The 19,750-nt window shown below is 33.9% G+C and overlaps 1 protein-coding gene across 1 annotated transcript; it reads left to right on the plus strand.

Moving 5' to 3' along the window:
• Positions 1–248: 248 nt before the first annotated feature.
• LOC120177673 (protein PELOTA 1-like) lies at positions 249–3,962 on the plus strand. The gene is made up of 17 exons (XM_039183741.1): positions 249–389; positions 458–540; positions 1,005–1,077; positions 1,253–1,327; positions 1,402–1,442; positions 1,756–1,771; positions 1,841–1,886; positions 2,093–2,168; positions 2,271–2,346; positions 2,495–2,527; positions 2,610–2,678; positions 2,807–2,913; positions 3,008–3,080; positions 3,172–3,210; positions 3,286–3,380; positions 3,453–3,559; positions 3,889–3,962. The coding sequence occupies exons 1-17, from the start codon at positions 339–341 to the stop codon at positions 3,960–3,962; spliced, it is 1,134 nt and encodes a 377-aa protein (XP_039039672.1). The 5' UTR covers positions 249–338.
• The last annotated feature ends 15,788 nt before the right edge of the window (positions 3,963–19,750 follow it).

The raw sequence follows: 19,750 nt of genomic DNA on the forward strand, positions 1-19,750 counted from the left end.
GTAGTAAATAGAATTTAAATAAATACTAGTAATTTAAATCAAACTATTGATTAAATAAAAGATGGGGTTAAAGTAAAGTAGTAAATAGAATTTGAATAAATACTAGTAATTTAAATCAAACTATTATTTAAATAGAAAGATAGGATTTAAGTAAAAGTAGTAAATAGAATTTAAATCAAACAATGCCAACTCTTTCCCCTAACGTTTATATCTCTCAACGTTCAGTCGGTCATTGTAGTGTTTATATCCTTGGGAGTTCGATTTTGCTCAGCGTAAATTCAATTTCAAAGTGAAATAGAGAAAAACCCTAAAAGGAACACATATTTCGTAGTAAAATTATGAAAGTTTTACACCGAGACGTAGTTCCCAACGGCCCCGGCGTCGTAAAGGTATATACAAAGTTTTTTTTTTTTTGAATTATGAGCTTTTCTTTTTAATGAAATAGTGTTTATTGCAGTTGGTACCGGTAGATTCAGATGATCTCTGGCTTGTTTACAATTTGATAGCTACTGGAGACAGGGTTATGGCTGTAACCTTCAGGTTTTCTTTGCTCCACTTTTTTTATTTTCTCTGTTAAAAAAAATTGTTGTGATACATATTTGAATAGAATTTAGCTGCTTTATATTTTTATGGATGTGTTAAATTAGGATTTTATAGGACTTTTTGTAGTATAGTTAGTTTCAATTCTTACTTGTTCGTCACCTTTTTTATTGTTATTATTTTACTCATAAGTCGGTTATTTGTTGATATATATATATGTATATCAACTTGTTTTAATCCCAATCAATATTTTTGGGTTCTTGTTAATTCAACATTCTGTGGCTTATAGCAATGCAAGTATAATAGCTGTCCTATAAAACATCGACTTCAAACTCAAAGGTTTTTCTCATATTAGATCATAAGTTTAACTGCAGATGTATTTTTAGTGTCTAAATATGAATAATTTGATGTTTATAAGTTTCTTGATGTCAATCCATATTAGTAATTTGTACATTCTATAATAGGAAAGTTTTAAGGGCGAAATCTGGTGGAAAAAATTCAGAACGTGTTGCCATGAAGTTGGAAATTGAAGTTGAGGTAAGATTATTGATTTTTTTTCCAGTTGTTTGAATTGCCAACAATTTTTAACAGTGTGGCTGATTTGTACTTTTGTGGTTATGATTAAGTTTCAAATCCTCCAAACAGGAAAAAAAATTCTGAAGCTGCTTTTAATTATGAACATTGATACTGATATTAAGTCATATTTCTTTAGGCGATGGATTATGACAAAGAAGGAGCAGTCTTGCGTATAAAGGGGAAGAACATCTTGCAGAATGAATATGTTACGGTAGATGCACCTTAGAATGTTGCCTCTTGTTTAATATTTTTATTGCTTTTAAATGCATCATTGTCTTGTTGCAGATAGGGGCATTCCATACTCTACAACTTCAGCTTTGTCGACCGTTGTATTAACAAAGGTAGCTATTCTTTTTGGCATTATTTGTGTATCCTTTCTTGTAAATCATTCTGGTCGATCCTGATTGCAACACTTAATACTGGCTAAATTCCTAGGTTATATTCTCTATGGCCATTCTTTCTTTTATATCCTTCTGAACAACAATCGTCTTTTGGAATTCATGGACCTGATACAGAATGATTTACTTGGAATATTTTAACACATCGCATTAGCTAGTTACTTGAATTGTGTTCCTCAGGGATTTTGGTTTATCTTATTAGTCTTATTGTTGTAAAATATGAATAGTTTTTTCATTTTAGTTTCTCTTTAAAGTATGTCATCTTCTAGCTCTCAAAAATATTTGATACTCCAGCAGAATAATGGAATTTTACTTTCATATCTTAGGAAACATGGGACTCATTGGCATTAGATGTTCTCCATCAGGCCTCTGGTATGTAGTCTGACTTCTCCAATTGTCTGTATAACTTGAGAATGAAAACATCTGACGTTTATTATCATGCTCAGAGCTGATTCCTTAGTTTAATTTTGCTTGATGACAAATTAATGGTATATTGATTAAGGTTTTTAGAAGTGTTCTAGTATCAAAAAAATAATTTAGCTGATTTAACTTTGCAATTACTGCTTATCATATTCTAGATCCTGGTGCGACTGCTGATCTGGCTGTGGTATTGATGCAAGAAGGGCTAGCAAATATACTGCTTGTTGGTAGAAGGTATGTGAGACCAACTTGAAGAATGAATTTTGTAATCTGTTCTAGAAGGGGATCGTTATGATGTTTAGAAATTGACTAGTATTACTGTGGCATGTACAACAGTGTGACAATTACCAGTTCACGGATTGAAGCTTCAATTCCTCGTAAGCATGGACCTGCCATTGTTGGTTATGAGTCGGTATGCATCTCTTTTACTATTATTATTCTTTTATATTTGGAACTAATTTCTGATTTAGAAAGCCATTTACTTTTAAGAGCATGTAATGAGAATTGGGTTCCGTTGTCTACCTTGTGTGCTTATTGATTTCTTTTTTAACATTCTATAGGCTTTGAAGACATTCTTTGAGAATGTTGTACAGGTAAATTATACTTGAACAATGATATCGCTTTTTTATATGATTTTAAGTGGTTCCTAAGCGGTTGTTTTTGAATCTGTGACAGGCTTTCATCAAACATGTCGATTTCAATGTTATTCGCTGTGCTGTTATTGCTAGTCCTGGTTTCACAAAGGTCAGGGATGAAAACTTTCAACTTGTTTTCTTTTCCAATTGCCTTGCTTATTCAATTACTTCAGTTTCCTTGGTAACTATTGGAAAGAGACGTTTTAAAATATTTATCGTTTCATTTATCTGCTTCAGGACCAGTTTCATCGCCATCTTTTATTGGAGGCAGAAAGAAAACAAGTGAGGCCAATTATTGAGAATAAATCACGAATAATTCTTGTTCAAACAAGCTCTGGATACAAGTATGTTTTCTTGCAGTTAACTATGATAAGTTATTTCATTTTGGAGCTCTCATATGGACATGGATCTTAGTTTAATACCTTAACTATAATGCAGGCATAGTTTGAGGGAAGTATTGGATGCTCCAAGTGTCATGAAGATGATAAAAGACACCAAAGCAGCCGAAGAGGTATGTTGTAGAAATATCTGGCTAAGAGTTTTATTTTTACTCACTGATTGTTCTAACTTTTCATTTATTTTCCATTTTGCAATTTTACCAGGTCCGAACTTTCAGGGATTTCTTCGACATGCTTTCAAATGTGAGGTTCAACCTTGGTGTGTGTGTTTCTTCCCACATTAATTTTGATTATAATTGGTTTTGTTTTATTATATAGGATCCGGCACGTGCATGCTATGGACCGAAACATGTCGGGATTGCCCATGAGCGACTGGCAGTTCAAACGCTCCTTATTACCGATGACCTCTTCAGGTTAGTTTTATCATACGATCAGCTCAATCGGTTATTGGTAGTTTGTTGCTAACATGGGTGAGTGCCATTCAGGAGTTCGGATGTAAAAACAAGGCAAAAGTACGAGGATTTGGTGAAGGAGGTTAAGAAAGCGGGGGGCATTGCTCACATATTTTCGTCCATGCACGTATCAGGGGAAGGTGAGTATTGCATTTGGTGTTTTAGTTTTGATAATAGGTAAACTGCGCATTTAGTACCCAAGCTATCAGTTATGATTTGTTTTAGTATCTAAACTATCAGTTTTGGTCCGTTTTAGTACTTATTAATTTCAACTTTTTTTCAAAACTTAACGTTAAATTTTGAACGGATTACTAAAACGGAAAAAAATTGAATTTAAGTATTGTTTTGAAAAGAATTGAAAATTTAGATACTAGAATTGATCAAAACTGATAGTTTATTTACTAAACGTGTAATTTACCCTTTGACAATTATTCTCACTTACTTTTTACATGTATCTATGTATATTTAGAATTGGCACAACTGACTGGTATTGCGGCAATCCTTCGTATCCCTCTTCCGGATCTGGATGACATTGAAATGTAACGCAGCAGCAACATATGTATTGATTATTTTCAATATTTTTAACTGTATCATATAACATTATTTCCTTCATTTTTTTTCAAATTTATTTAGGTCTTATTTTAAAATAATATATGTTTTTTTTTTGAAAAATGATATGTCAACAAATTTTAAATATATAAAACATATGTTTATTTGAGGTTATTTTACAAGAGCAATATCCATAACTAATTTTATAGTTATTTGCATATAGAAGTACTTTACCTATGCACATATTGGTTGTAATTAGAAAGATTTTACGGTGAACGTCGCACTCTAAATCATATCACTAAAATGATATATTTAAATACACTATTAACTAAATTAAAATAAAATGAGTGACGTCCCAGCTGTTTTAATTTTCTGGTTTGGGTGAGTTAGCTTGCTTATAAGGGCTGCAATTTTCGATGCCTTATTCAGGTCTTGAGAAGAAATTCTGGTGTAGTAATAGGATTATGTTGTTTAAAAAAAAACATTTTTGCAATCAAATCTGTTTGCATTTATTTTTGTTTGATTTTTTAACGTACTTTTTCCTTATATGATTATCACATGATATAGATCAACTAGTCTATTGTGTCAATAATTATAAAACATATTTTAATTATATATTTAATTTATAAATTTTATTATAATTTTAAGAGAAAATAACCTCAGTGACCAAAAATGCCTTATAATATACGATTTTAACCAATTTTTTTTGGATTTGCCAAAATGACCAACAAAATCGCAATGCGAAATAAAAATCGCAACGCGATCTCTAGAATCGCAAATCAGTTCCCAGAATCGCAACGCGATTATGAAGAATCGCAATGCGATAGTACAAATTAGCGTTGCGATTTTCCAGAATCGCAACGCGAATATGAAAATCGCAACGCGAACATATAAATCGCAACGCGATTCTGACTATCGCAACGAGTATCCGTAAAATCGCAACGCGTATCCGTAAATCGCAACGAGAATACGTAAATCGCAATGCGTATCCGTAAATCGCAACGACAATACGTAAAATCGCAACGCGATTTTTAAAGCGCCATTAGAATCGCTACGCGTATTTTATTTTCAAATTCCAAACACGAATATTAATTATCGGAACCCTGAACCATCCACAGTATATCCCGTAATCGCAACTCATAACCTAAAACCTAAAATCACAACTCAGTCCCATCTCCATCTCTCACTCTCTACGGCGAAATCCGTCCCCATCTCCGAAGATTTCCGTTTCCATCTCCGGCGAAATCCCTCACAACCATTTACGGTCAAAAATCCCTCACAATCATTCAGAAATGGAAAATCAACCTCCGAGGGTTAGTTTTTTTAATTATTTTTATTTTGAAAATTTTGCATTATTTTAGGTTTTTCATATTGAAATTGATGATTGGTTTACTGGTAATTTCAATAATAGATTAACCATTTCACTTAGATTTCTTATTAAATTCATTCGATTGCTGCCAATACTGCTAAACTGTTTAGTCTTTAACCCTGTGAAGTTAGTATTTGTCTTTGTTTTGTCTTTTGGTTGAAGTAATGCAATCCATTAAAGTTTCAATTTGCAGAAGAATAATAGTTTCTAAACTTAAAATCGCAACATGAAAATGAAAATCGCAACACGAAAATGACTACCGCAACGAGAGAAATGAAAATCGCAACGCGAAACCAAAATCGCATTGCGATTTTCATTTCGCGTTGCGATTCTCTCATTGCGATTTTAATTTCGCGTTGCGATTTTCATTTTGCGTTGCGATAGTCATTTCCGCGTTGCGATAGTCATTCTCTCGTTGCGATTTTCATTTCAACCAAAAGATAAAACAGTGTTGCAAATTTTAGTTTCAAGAATAAACTACTACTCTTTATGTTTATTGTTTTTGGTATATCTTCACAGTGTAGTTTTTGGTATATCTAACTTGGTATGTTTATTGTTTTTGTAGAAAATTTTTTCAGCTTCATTGACATTAAGGAATAAAGTTAGCCTAGCCACTACAATTGCTTCGAAGCTTTCACCTGCACAAAGAAAATTGTTTGAGGAAACCTGCTTCGGGCCATGGCTGAGAGTACAGCATCCGGGTGGAGATGCTAATTTGACCCATTTGTGGCTTCAGACCATGACTAGCGATCTACCCGACAGTATACAACGTGGTGAGGAAGAGATATGGTTTCATTTTCCACCGGCGTATACTTGTTTTGGGCGGAAGGAGTTCTGCTTAATCACTGGTCTACGATTCGGACACGATGATGTAGGCCGGTACACTCGTCATATCACCCGCCCGTCATGGTTATCCCGGGTTTTTCCTAATGAGTCAATAGAGAAGTCGAACTTACACGTCGACGACCTGAAGAAATTGTTTAATAAGAAAGATGGTTTTACTCGGATGAATGACGTCGATGTTGTCCGATTATGCCTTCTAGTACTTTTGTATGCCGGCTTTTTAGGCAGAGAGGCCAGACAACCTATTCCTCAAGAGCTAATATTATTGGTAGAGGACCTAAATGCATGGAATCTGTTTCCGTGGGGTTCATATATATGGAAAGCTACCTGGACTAAGTTGTTATCTGCATTTGATGACCGCAAAAGTTTGCATGGCGATGGGTCGAAATACACTTTGTCAGGCTTTGTTTGGGCCTTTAAGGTAAGCATTTCTATATAATGTTTTCAAAATTTATAATTAATTATTTAACAATTACTAATGTTTGTTATTATATTGTTTGTAGATTTGGATATTCGAGGCTTTCCCCAGCATGCGGACATATGCATTAAAAACTTCAAATGATATTCCTAGGGCTATTTCCTAGAAGAGGAAACGTCTGTTGGATTGGGAAGACTTAATACCATATGCGACAATAAATAATGTAAGTTAACACAAATACTATCATATATAAACAAGTTATTAATAATAGACGTTTAACTTTGTTTGAGTTTTTATATTTTTAGGAGGCCAACACTCCATTACAGAGACTGATACCCATGGAGGCTGAGCTTGCCACTGATTGGTGGCAAGCTAGTCAGCGTTTTTTTGATGGCACGAATGATGAGCAGCCTCCACTTCCTCCACTTCGAGAGCCATCACCTCACCCAGAGCCATCACCTGATCGACCCGACTATTCACCTCTACAACGAGAGCCATCACCTATCCCGTCACATCATCGAGCCTCTTCTCCACCATCACCTCATGATAGGCGACCGACAAAGATGCCACGACTTATATCTCCCTATTCTCCACCTCTACCTCCACGGGATGACTCAAGGGAGTTACGTGATGAGGTCAATGTCTTGCGTGAGGAGATCGGTACTCTATGATATAACGATGGTGCATGGCGTGTGGAGGTGTCTACTTTACGTGGTGAGGTTGCCGCTCTACGTGAGATGGTAGTATCATTACAGAATGAGGTTCATACTCTACGCAACGAGGTAAGTTTAAGATTTTCTATATTTAACTTGATGATAAATTTACTCGTAATTTCACTTAGATAACCATTTCACTTAGATTGCTTAGTAAATTTATTCGGTTGCTGCCAATTCTGCTAAACTGTTTATTCTTTAACACTGTGAAGTTAGTATTTGTCTTTTGTTTTGTCTTTTGGTTGAAGTAAATTTATTCGGTTGCTGCCAATTCTGCTAAACTGTGTATTCTTTAACATTGTGAAGTTAGTATTTGTCTTTGTTTTGTCTTTTGGTTGAAAGTAAATTTGTTCGATTGCTGCCAATTCTGCTAAACTGTGTATTCTTTAACACTGTGAAGTTAGTATTTGTCTTTGTTTTGTCTTTTGGTTGAAAGTAAATTTGTTCGGTTGCTGCCAATTCTGCTAAACTGTGTATTCTTTAATACTCTGAACTTAGTATTTGTATTTGTTTTGTCTTTTGGTTGAAGTAATGCAATCCATTCAAGTTTCAATTTGCAGAAGAAGAAATAGTTTACTTTCGCAACACGAAACTTAAAATCGCAATGTGAAAAATGACTATCGCAACGCGAAATGAATCGAAACGAGAGAATCGCAACGCGAAATGAAAATCTCAACGAGAGAATCGCAACGCGAAATGAAAATCGCAACGACAAAATCGCAACGCGAAACCAAAATCGCAACGTGAAACTATAATCGCGTTGTTATTTTCATTTCGCATTGCGATTCTCTCGTTGCGATTTTCTTTTCGCGTTGCGATTTTCATTTCGCCTTGCGATAGTCATTTTTCACGTTGCGATTTTAAGTTCCAGAAACTATTCTTCTTCTGCAAATTGAAACTTGAATGAATTGCATTACTTCAACCAATAGACAAAGACAAATACTAACTTGACAGTGTTGCAAGTTTGAAACATATTTGTCTTTGTTATCTGATGCATTTTGTGAACTATAATAGAATAATGACTTGGGTGAATAAAATGCAAGTTTGAAACATATTTGTCTTTGTTTTCACTGTTTAAATATCATGTCTATTTATTTACTGATTTTTGTATTTAATTATTTAGCGGCCCGATAAGGTGGATGCTTTACGTCGGGTTTTTCTTGCACGACGGAGTTTACGCATCAGACGGCGTGCACGTGCTATTAAGTCTCTGTGCGAAAACACCGCAAGAAGAAGCCCAACTTGCCTGTCATCCCTCAAGAGTCCACTCCTATCGTTGAAGAGGCCCCTATCATTCCTCAAGAGTCCCCTCCCACCGTTCAAGAGGCCACTGTCATCGTTGAAGAGGTCCCTCCCACCATTCAAGAGCCCGATTCACATGGCGTCATATGTAAGATTCTTGACAAACCCTCTGACGTGCCGGACATGATGGATGAGAGTTGGCTCTCGTATGAGTTACCGGCCAGTACCATTCCGGTATCTGAAGTGGAGAGGAGACAACTACCGGACACAATTCTGGATAACACCCTTTGGGCTAAGACCGCAGTTGATTTTTATCTACATGAGCGGAGCCAGGGGTGTTTCACTGACATATGCAAGCTCAACGATGATATCTATTTGTTGCTTGATCGGTCTTGGTGGGGCGTATTATTAGGGGTCGAAGACAATGGCTATTTCGATGGAGGGGTAAATCTTATATTTTTCTTATATTTAATTTGATTTTTTTTAAATTTATGTAAGTCACTAATATATGTCTTTTTTTGTAAAACAGCATATCGATGTGTGGTGTCACGTCTTCTAATAATTAGAAACTTAAGAAAAATAAAAGAAATACACGATATACAATTATGCCGACGTCTTTTAACGCCGTTCACTTGAAGAATCAACGAGATGAATCATTTGTGTTGGGCAATGGACAAGCTAAACTTTATTCTGCATGGTGGGAGGTCGATAAGGTTAGTATTTATTTTAGATTGAGTTTAAAGGTATTCATAAATAAGTGCGCAAATGAATGAATTATTACTTATGATTGCAGGTGTTTATCCCTGTTTTGGAACGTAAACATTGGCTTCTCGTCGAGCTTCAGCTCCCATCCCTTAAGGCAATAGTAAATGACAGCATGATAAATTACATATCATTGGTTGATTTAAGACATATTATTAAGGGATGGAGCTCTCATTTGGCTAAATTCTTGGATGCGATAAATTATTGGACTCGTTCTGGAAAAAAGAAGCCAAAGAAGCTTAATATTACAGTTAGCAGAGACGACACCGCACCACAACAAACGGAAGGAGCCAGAGGGGATTGTGGTCCTCTCGTATGCTTGGCGTTGGAGCGTTTGATCACAGGAAGTATAAAGTATCTACCTCCCACCGATAGAGATAGAGATGTAGTATGCTTGTGGTTTCGGCATTATATGGCTAGATCGATATATACGAGACCCTGCCTACCTGCATCCGCGTTATAAAAATGTCCATAAACAATTGGTAAGTTTATAGGCTTTTGGTTTGAAAATGTTTAGTTAAGTACCTAGAATTCAATAATTTGTTGTTTGTAGGTTTTAGATGTGTAGAAAGTGTTGTTTGAGCAAATGTTTGGTTTCTGCAGGTTAATCTCAGAAGTGAGCTGCGTGAAAATGATGTATGGCTGCAAAAGTTGATTCAATAGTAGATGAGGAAATAAGAATTATTTCTTATTTTTTGATTGTTTAATTGATTTGTAAAAGATGATTTGTAAAAGTTGATTTGTTTAATTGATGTGAATATAATTCTTATTTGTGCTTGTTTAATTGATTGAAATGTAATGGTTGATTTTGTTGATTTCAATCTGCATTATGTTGAAGGCAAAAATGACTATCGCAATGCGAAATGAAAATCATAACGAGAGAATCGCAATGCGAAATGAAAATCGCAACGTGAAACTAAAATCGCAACGCGAAACTAAATTCGCGTTGCGATTTTCATTTCACTTTGCGATTCTCTCGTTGTGATTTTCATTTCGCATTGCGATAGTCATTTCCGCGTTGCGATATTCATATTCGCGTTGCGATTTTCACGCTGCGATTTTCATTTCGCATTGCAATTCTCTCGTTGCGATTTTTATTTCGCATTGCGATAGACATTAAGATGATTGCGAACGTCATTTCCGTGTTGCGATAGTCAAATGAATGCCTAATAAGTGATAACAACTGAACAGATCATAGCAATTTTCAAACTCAAGTTACTAATACATGCCTAACTGAAAATGTTAAAAGTTCACACATAAAATACACATAATACAACGTTTGCATTTAAAAATCACCTAAGTTAACAGTCCCAAAAGGTGAAGCCGGTTGTGATTGGGATTTTAAAGATTATTGCGATTTTGATTGCCTTTTGCTTGACACCATATGAGCTTTGGATTTTGATGAGGATCCATATTTTGGTAGAGGAAAAGATGATTGTGATGGCACTGGTGATCCACATGTCAACCTTGTATGACCACTTTCCTTGCACCGACTACATGTCGATCTCTTCTTCTCTTCACCCTTAGACGGTATACGATCGTGACTTTTTGGTCGGCCAGGTAGCCTTCTGTCCATGGCTGGTGGCAAAACTGTTTGTAAGTCATCTAGTATGTCCCACTCAGAAGGATGTGGAATAGGGTAGACAATCTCGCCATAAGTCTGTCGATATACTTCTGTAGTGTAGCAATCCATAGCGTATGCGATTGAATCATCTTGGTTTAGATGAAGAGAAACTTTTATAACATGGCCACACGGATAACCAGATGTTTGCCATTTCATACAACTACACGTCTTTGCATTTAGATCGACAAGCCCATTTAAGTTATTATCTAGTACTTCAAACAAAGTGTTTGAACATGGTTCAACTCTCCATGATGTTGACTTCACAACACGTTTTGTTATCTTTTTTTCTGTCCATGGTGTAACACGATGTTCCAATGTTCCTGTAAATTTAAATAAATAATACTTAGTAAAATATATGATAAGTTACGAATTTAAAGAAATAATACCTGCATGGTTTCTTTTCTTGTAGTACCACTGTTGAATAGAGGCTCGAAAAAACTCCATTACCATAGTAATGGGTAATTTCCGGGAATGACGACTTAGAGCGTTGATTGATTCTTCACTATTAGACGTCATGAAACCATATCTTGCTCCAAGTTGATGTAGTCTTGACCATCTTTCAATCCCGACATCTTCTAGTGTTTGAGCACACTGAGGCAAAACACGTCTTAAACAGTTTATATGCTTATTAAAATCCACTTCCCGATAAGCTTTTACAGCCTTCCAGTATGTCCATTTATGATTTTTTATACCAGGAGACCTTGATTTTAGATTTCTATACAAATGAACACCACAAAGTCCATGAAAAGCATCTGGGAAACACCTTCTAACAGCGTTGTCAATTGAGTTTGCCCTATCGGATATGATTGTCAGATTGCTAATAGGACCTATACAATCCCTAAGATGCCCCATAAACCATGTCCATGAATCAGAGGTTTCAGATTTGCCAACCCCGTAAGCTATTGGCAGTATCCCATTGTTAGCATCCATGGCTACTGCTAATAAGTTTACTCCAAGGTATCGACCTTTTAAATGTGCTCCGTCAACTATAATAACTGGGCGCATGCAATTAATAAACGAACGAATCTACAAAATCATATACACAAGAATATAATCATTTAAATGTGAAATGCATGTAACTAACAAAAATGAGTCAACAAAATTATATTGATTTACTAACCGCAGTACCAATGGCGATAAACAGCAACTCAAAGCGTCCATCTCTATCTATTTTAATATGAGTTACCGACCCAGGATTTTTCAACTTTAAATTGTGACAATAAGCCGGCAGTTGGGCAAACGATGCTTCTGGCGACCCCCTCAACAATTCCAAGGCATAACATTTAGCTCTCCAAGCTTGAGAATATGAGATACTAATCTTGAACCGAGCATTCATGTCAGTCATAATTTCATGTCCCCGATATACCCTACCATTCAAAAACATTAACTCAGCCAGAAAACCACCCAACACCTTTTTGTTTGACTATCTATGGTGAGGAAAAACTTGGGTTCTTGAACATGTATGTTTATCAATAAAAGTCCTAACTTGAAATATTTCGCAATCTTTTATCCTCTTTGCACTCATACGCCACATACAGTTTTTGTCACTCATACACCTTGTTTCGAAACGATCTTTGCTTGATTTGTTAACTTTTAGTTGATAGCCATCTTCCACACATTTCGTATACAAAGCTATCTTCAAGTCTTCCTTTGTATCAAAACAATCATCTTTCTTGATACGAATAATTTTTGTGTAACAATCAACTGCTATCTTTACCAACTCTTCTTCCGGTATCTGAAGTAATTCTGGTATATTCCAGTTATACTCCCGTGGCATTTTCTTCGGGGACTTTTCTTTGGGGATTTCTTCTTCTTCTTTTTCTTCTTCAGTGTTATATGAATTACATAATGGATGTTCAACATGTTCATTTACAGTCGTAACTTCCTCCTCATTATCATCAACAACATCTTCCTCGGCAACGGCTGTTTCATCATCAAAATTCGGGTATTGACCAATATCAAAATCATTACACGCAGGGTCTGTTTCTTCTTCTGAAAAATCATCAAAATCCGAGTATTGACCAAGATCAAAGTCCGGGTATTGACCAAGATCAAATTTCGAATACTGACTAGTACTCACAATTTTTTCTGTTGGCTCATCATCGTCTAACTGGTCAATACGAAAACCAGAATTTGGTGCTGAAAGTTGATTGGGATTTGGATTAGGGAAAGGTTGTGGGTTTTGAGATTGTGTTTGGTATTGGAAATGTGGTGAAACAATATTTGCTTGGTGATGAAATTGTGGTGGAACCATTAAATTTTGAGCACCATAAACTGGGGTTGAAAACTTAGTTGATTACTATCCGCTACTGACCCAACTTCACTACTTCTAGGTTTAACAACATACAATGTAACATCATCACTTGAAACACTAATGTAAGCAATGAATCGTTCAACATCTTCATTGTCGGTTAACAAATAAACTTTACCATTTCTCTGATAAGATAGCCTAAATCCACTTAGGGGCTCTAAATTCAATTTATTTGCAACACGTAACATTAGAGTTTCATAAGTTAACTTTTTTAATGACAGTTTTAGTTGAAGATTCATGGGTAAAGGCATATATTGTAAAACACCATGAACATTCTCCCATGACCCTCCAAAACACAAATCTATCCAAACATGATCAACATTAGATGATTTCATTATTGTAAATTAATTTACTAAACAAACGAGCTGCGAAACTAAAACCTGTTACCGGATGGGGAAGGATGTCCTTGGATATAGGAACGGATGTCGCCGGAGAGAGTGATAGATGGAGATGGAATGAGTTGCGATTTAGGGATTTAGGTTATGAGTTGCTGCTGCTGCGTAGTTATATACCCAAAACATTTGTGTTGCGAAATTAAAACCTGTTGCGAATTCAGAAATCGAGTTGCAAATTTGAAATTCATTATTGCGATAGTCAGAATCTCGTTGCGATTTACTAAATCGCAACGCGATTACGTAAATCGCAACGCGAATACGTATTCGCATTGCGATTTACGTATTCGCATTGTGATTTACGGATACGCGTTGCGATTTACGGATACGCGTTTCGATTTTACGTATTGTCGTTGCGATTTACGAATACACGTTGCGATTTTACGAATACTCGTTGCGATAGTCAGAATCGCGTTGCGATTTATATGTTCGCGTTGTGATTCTGGAAAATCGCAATGCTAATTTGTACTATCGCATTGCGATTCTTCATAATCGCGTTGCGATTCTGGGAACTGATTTGCGATTCTGGAGATCGCGTTGCGATTTTTATTTCGCATTGCGATTTTGTTGGTCATTTTGGCAAATCCAAAAAAAGTTGGTTAAAATCGTATATTATAAGGCATTTTTGGTCACTGAGGTTATTTTCTCTAATTTTAAATATTTTATAATTTTAATAAAATTAATTACTCTGTTTGCATAAAAAATAGTATAGAGATCTTGACATATTTAAATTATCAATTTAATGTTCGGTCTAATATATTATTATTCCATTAAATTATATTATTATTACGGGAAAAAGTAGAGTATTCTGGCTAATTCTCAACCGTAATACACAAAATTGAAATATCCGGTTGTTCTTTCTTGAATTCGCACGTTGTCTCGTGGCCACCGATATATATATAGGGTAAACTGTTTGGACGGATGATCATCTAGTTAAAGGGTTGATGTTGATGCTTGATATAATTATTATTTTTAAAATTTTATTAATATAATCATTTAATTATTTAATTGATTTTAATAAAATTAATATTTGACAAAAGTGTGGACATGATAATTAATAAAATTACTATAACTATATGTTTAGTTCTCAGTACTTATATATTCTATTAGTTTAGTCTTAATTTTAATTTGAAAAGAATTAATCATCCATTTACGAGGTGTTAAATATCAACTAATTATAATGACATATTTCACGACATGTATCATATCTTGATTGAAGAATTTTTAAATTAATTTAAATATTTAATTTAATTAATTTTTTAAATTGATAAAATTTGACGTGGGACTTTAACTTGAAATGAAAGCATTTGAATTACCGATTTACAACATTATATGCATATCTTTAATATCTGTAAATAACAGAAATAAATCACTAAAACAAATTTAATATATATATATATATATTAAACTTTAGATCATCAAAGATTTAATAATAAAAATAAATTTATTTTTCTTATTTTTAAATTAAATTATTTTTTTCTTTTTTCCTCAATTATTTTTAAATGATTATATAGGAATTACATCATATAATTATATGAAAAAAATTATTTAGAAAATCCAAATTCAATTAAGTAAATTAAAGCATTGTGAACTTCTTTTCCTGGAGAAGAAATATTGAAAGTATCTGGGAATAAGCATCGATACGATTCTCATTTCCCCAACTGTAAGCAATCTCGCTCAAAAACTCAATCCCTCCCTTTCTAATAAGAAAGAAAATTTACTCGGGATAGAAGTTTTGTATAAATGTACCTTCATGCTATTAAATAGTTTGATTTAAATATTTTTGTTCTAAGAGGTGGAATAGAATAACCGGTTGAAGCGTAATGATTATACGCCTATAATGCATTGTATGTCCCATAATGAGTTCCATTCTTCTACTATTTCTCGGGGTCTATGACTATTCATAGTTATTACCTTGACACCAAAGAAAAGTTCGACCCAATACTTCATTTCTATCCTAGTTGATAATGATTCGACATTAGAAGTATATTGATTTTTCACCACTAACCGGATACTTTTGTCTGTAACTACTACATATTGATTCCATCCATATCCTTAGGAGTTGAGTCTCAATAAGAGTGATAGTTCTTATTGTTCATATGTTATGATATGAATATACCATACCAATTCCTTAAGTATAAATGATGGGATTCCATTTATACAAAGTCAGCCAAACTTGACTAGAGATAGAAGCACAAAGCAAGAGAGAGCTCTATGAGCATATCAAAGGGAATAATTTTTCGGACAAGCTTTGCTAATCCGTGGACCAAGGGATGTAGCTACGCCAAGGAAAACTGGAAATCAAATTTTTGGTGGGCCTGATTGTTCATGTCAGTAGGTGAACGAAGTTAATCTCGAATAGCATAGCATTTTCAGTGTAATATCCCAAATTTTGGTTAGTGACCAAAATGTAAATTTTGAAAGTTGATTAGCCAAAGTACAAACTTTGGAAAAATTTAAGGACTATAATGGTAATTTTAAAAGTTGCAATCCGGCTTCCTAAATGAATAGTTTACCTCAAGAATGACGTTTCCGTGGAAATTAGATTTTTCGTATGGATTTTGTATTAAAAGCTATAAAGCGATAAAGTTTGAGAAAAATTCGGTAAATCAGATAGAATAGAAATTTTGTGAAAAATTGAAGGATGGTAAATTAGACTTAAAAATATTATTTCCATATTTTAAAATAAAGGAAAATAATATAAACCATTGAATTTGAGGATTTAATCCCATGTTAAATTTGGACTTTTGGATTAAAGTGGCAAGTTAGCAGTTTTTGGAAAGTTGCATGGATAAAGTGGTAAAGTGTGAAATAGTTTATTCGTCTTTGACTTTTGGAAGATAATAAGGTTGAGGTGTCTTGGTTTGATTGTAAATATGAAGTTTCATTAAGGCTAAATTGGTCATTTCCCAATTAAATGAATTTAATATTCATCTAAGCTTAAATTAAAGGTAAATTAACATGAAATTAATCTAAAATTTCATGTCATCTTGTTCACCTTTCTTCTCCAAGTCGTGAACCCCTCCAAAGGTAAGAAAAATTTGTTTTCAATTTTTGAGCAATTGTCTTTGGATTTTGGGTTATGTCGTGAAATAGAAAATAGTTCTACGCGAGAAACGTTATCTTTTGGTATCATTTATGCTTGCTAATCTTGCTTAATTTCAAAGATCCCAAATTCTAGGGTTTATTTTCATAATCGGGTTTATGGAATTGATGATGAGTATTGATGTTTTTGATGTTGTAGATTCATTTTCATGTTTGCTTGATGATTAAAACATGTTTAATCCTCTTAGAAATGTTTCCTTAAGATTCGACCATACTATAAAGTTGGGGAGCTTTTTGTTTTGATGAAATTTTTTAAGGCTTTGATTGTAGAGATTATATAAGGTTGGATGGAGGTTGATTTCATGCTTGAATCGAATAAAAAACAAGCAAAACCATGAAAACCCTAGTTTTGGAACTTTAAAGTATTCGACCATAGCTTAAATGGATGAGAAAAAAATATGGAAAGTTATGTAAGGACTGGAAATGATGTAGGAAGTATTATACAAGCCTTAAAAAATTTTGGAACCATTTGGTAATTTTTTAAAATTTAGGGGTACCAAATTGGCAATTTTGGAAAAATGGTAGGTTATTGTGTAATTGTTTAATAGTTGATGTAATATGCTAGAAATTTCTGTTTTGGAATTTAAATGAGTGTTAGGATGTAAAATTGTATCATTATGGAAGTTTGTAAAGTTTAGTGAATTATATGCAATATTCGAATAGTTTGGGGTGTTCGTATATAATTATGCCTTTGTAAATGTACTTGGGTGGTAATTATTTCAATTCTAGAATTTTTTCTATTTAAAATTTAAGTGGTAAAATGGTGGGTGATCATTTTATATAATTTGGAAAAGTTGGTGCCAATATTAAAAAGAATTAATAAGTGTTGAAGTATTTTGGTAGTGAATAATTTTAAAGTATGAATATGGATTTTGTTTTGGAAATGTATTTATGTTAAAACAATACTAACATATGTATCGATATCAATTTGAAATTTTGTAAATATCGTGATTGTTTTTGTGATTGAAGCAAATCGAGTATAAAAAGGATTATGTGTGGAGCATAGTAAGGCCAATCTTTTGAAATACATAAAGTGTCAAGGTAAGTGCAATGCATGCATGATATAGTACATAGATGTTTTATACATCATCAAGAAGACTTGCAGTGAGTCTACCTTGTTTGTATCAGCATGATATTATGTAATTTACCATAAAATTGACATGACCTTGATATGTCAAAGTGTGAAATTATAAAGCATTGATCACTAATAAATATGATATTTTGCCATTAATGTTATTTCGGGTATGAACTTCCCTAATGTTAATTATATGGATATACGATGCCATGGATGAAATAAATTATACTATATGCCCAAGTAAATCGTTGAAAGACACAATATAGTTGGCATGCCATAGAGTATAGCAGCTGCAGGTTAAGATTATCACTACTGTGTAAGGACCCTAAGTGCAGGTGGTGGGCACGACCTTATATGTCATATCCGAATTAGCACTAGAGCGTAAGCTTAGTGCAAGTTTAGCACTACGTTGTATATATTTGACTCGAATACTCAGGGTCTTCATAGGTTTACATTTGGGCTATGGTAATTGGAATAAATGATTATAATGATATTATTATCATGTGATTATGGTAAAATAATGGGCATGCAAGTATGGTGATCTTATTGCATTGGAAAAAGACATTTAATTTTATGCATGAGTTGTATTGCACTATTTATTATTTTAATTGTCTTACTAAGTATATACTTAGCGTGTGATGATTTTCATGCGTAGGTAAATACCAGGAGTAAGAGTAAGGAGTATTGAGTAACACCAAACATCGAGGAGTATATTACAATATCAGTAAGACATAATTTTATGTGATTTTGACTTAGTTAGTGACATGTACTTATGAATGTCCTAGTTGCTTTGTTGAACTATTTTGGAACTGGTTTGTAATGGCATACCTAAACTGTTTTACTCTATTTCACTATAGATAGTATTAATCAACATTATTATTATTATAAAGAGATGTATTTTATGTTAATACATGTTTTAAATATTAAGCGACAATTTTATGTAATTTAATATTTTATAATAATAATAATATTTTGGAGAAATTAGTTTTAATCACCTTTGATTTGGAAAATATTTTAAGAAATTCATGTGACATGTATAACCTGTATTGGTATAAGTATATAGGTCGTAGGTGTTATATTTATTGGTATCAGAGCTACATGTTTAGCCGTTTCTGGACATTGAATGATTCTATATTAAGTTAAGAATATATACATGGCACTAGAATGTCAAAAGTTTATTGATATTTGTATATATGCTATGATGCTTATTATTGAGTAAAATTACTCCTTACTAATGTTAGATGATTTTGACTATGTTCAGATGTAAGATCATCAAGAATCTAGTAGGACATTTAAATGTCATGCACAAAGTGGGAGTAATGAGGTGAATCAGAATCCACCTAATGCTCAGCCTAATGTAGAGTCGTCTAATATGAATTAGCACGATATGCCTTTGCAAGATCGAGGACTATTCCTTCAAGCATTGGACAAAATAATCAATTGCAGAACCCCTATGTCATTTTCGAAAGAAAATAAAGAAAATGAGAGAACATGAATTTTGAGGCGATACAGACGCTGATTTGATGGCTGTCAATTACTGGATGAATGATATTAAGAACATGTTGAACATGATTTGATGTAAGGTACTCTAACCTTAAATTGATTGTGGATCTAGAAAGGAAGCAAAATAACTTGCATAAGTGAATGGCTCAAATAGATGGCTTGGTAGTTGATGTAAAGGTGAAATAGAGGGCTATTTAGTTATGAGATTGGTAGCGGAAGTATAATGATATGGCTATGGTATAAATGTTGGTGATGATAGTATCTTAGAAAGACCAAGGAAGAACTAGTGCTACAATGAGAAAAGACCCATCCTTACAAATCTCTCTAAGGGATGGTAAAAAAGGACTTGGACCAACTATCTATAAAGAGATAAGAACCACAAGAATCAATGGAATAGAGGTTGACGCCACAATTAAGAACTTACT

This window comes from Hibiscus syriacus, unplaced genomic scaffold (genome assembly GCF_006381635.1).
Source record: "Hibiscus syriacus cultivar Baekdansim isolate YM2019G1 unplaced genomic scaffold, ASM638163v2 tig00112295_pilon, whole genome shotgun sequence".
NCBI lineage: Eukaryota > Viridiplantae > Streptophyta > Magnoliopsida > Malvales > Malvaceae > Hibiscus > Hibiscus syriacus.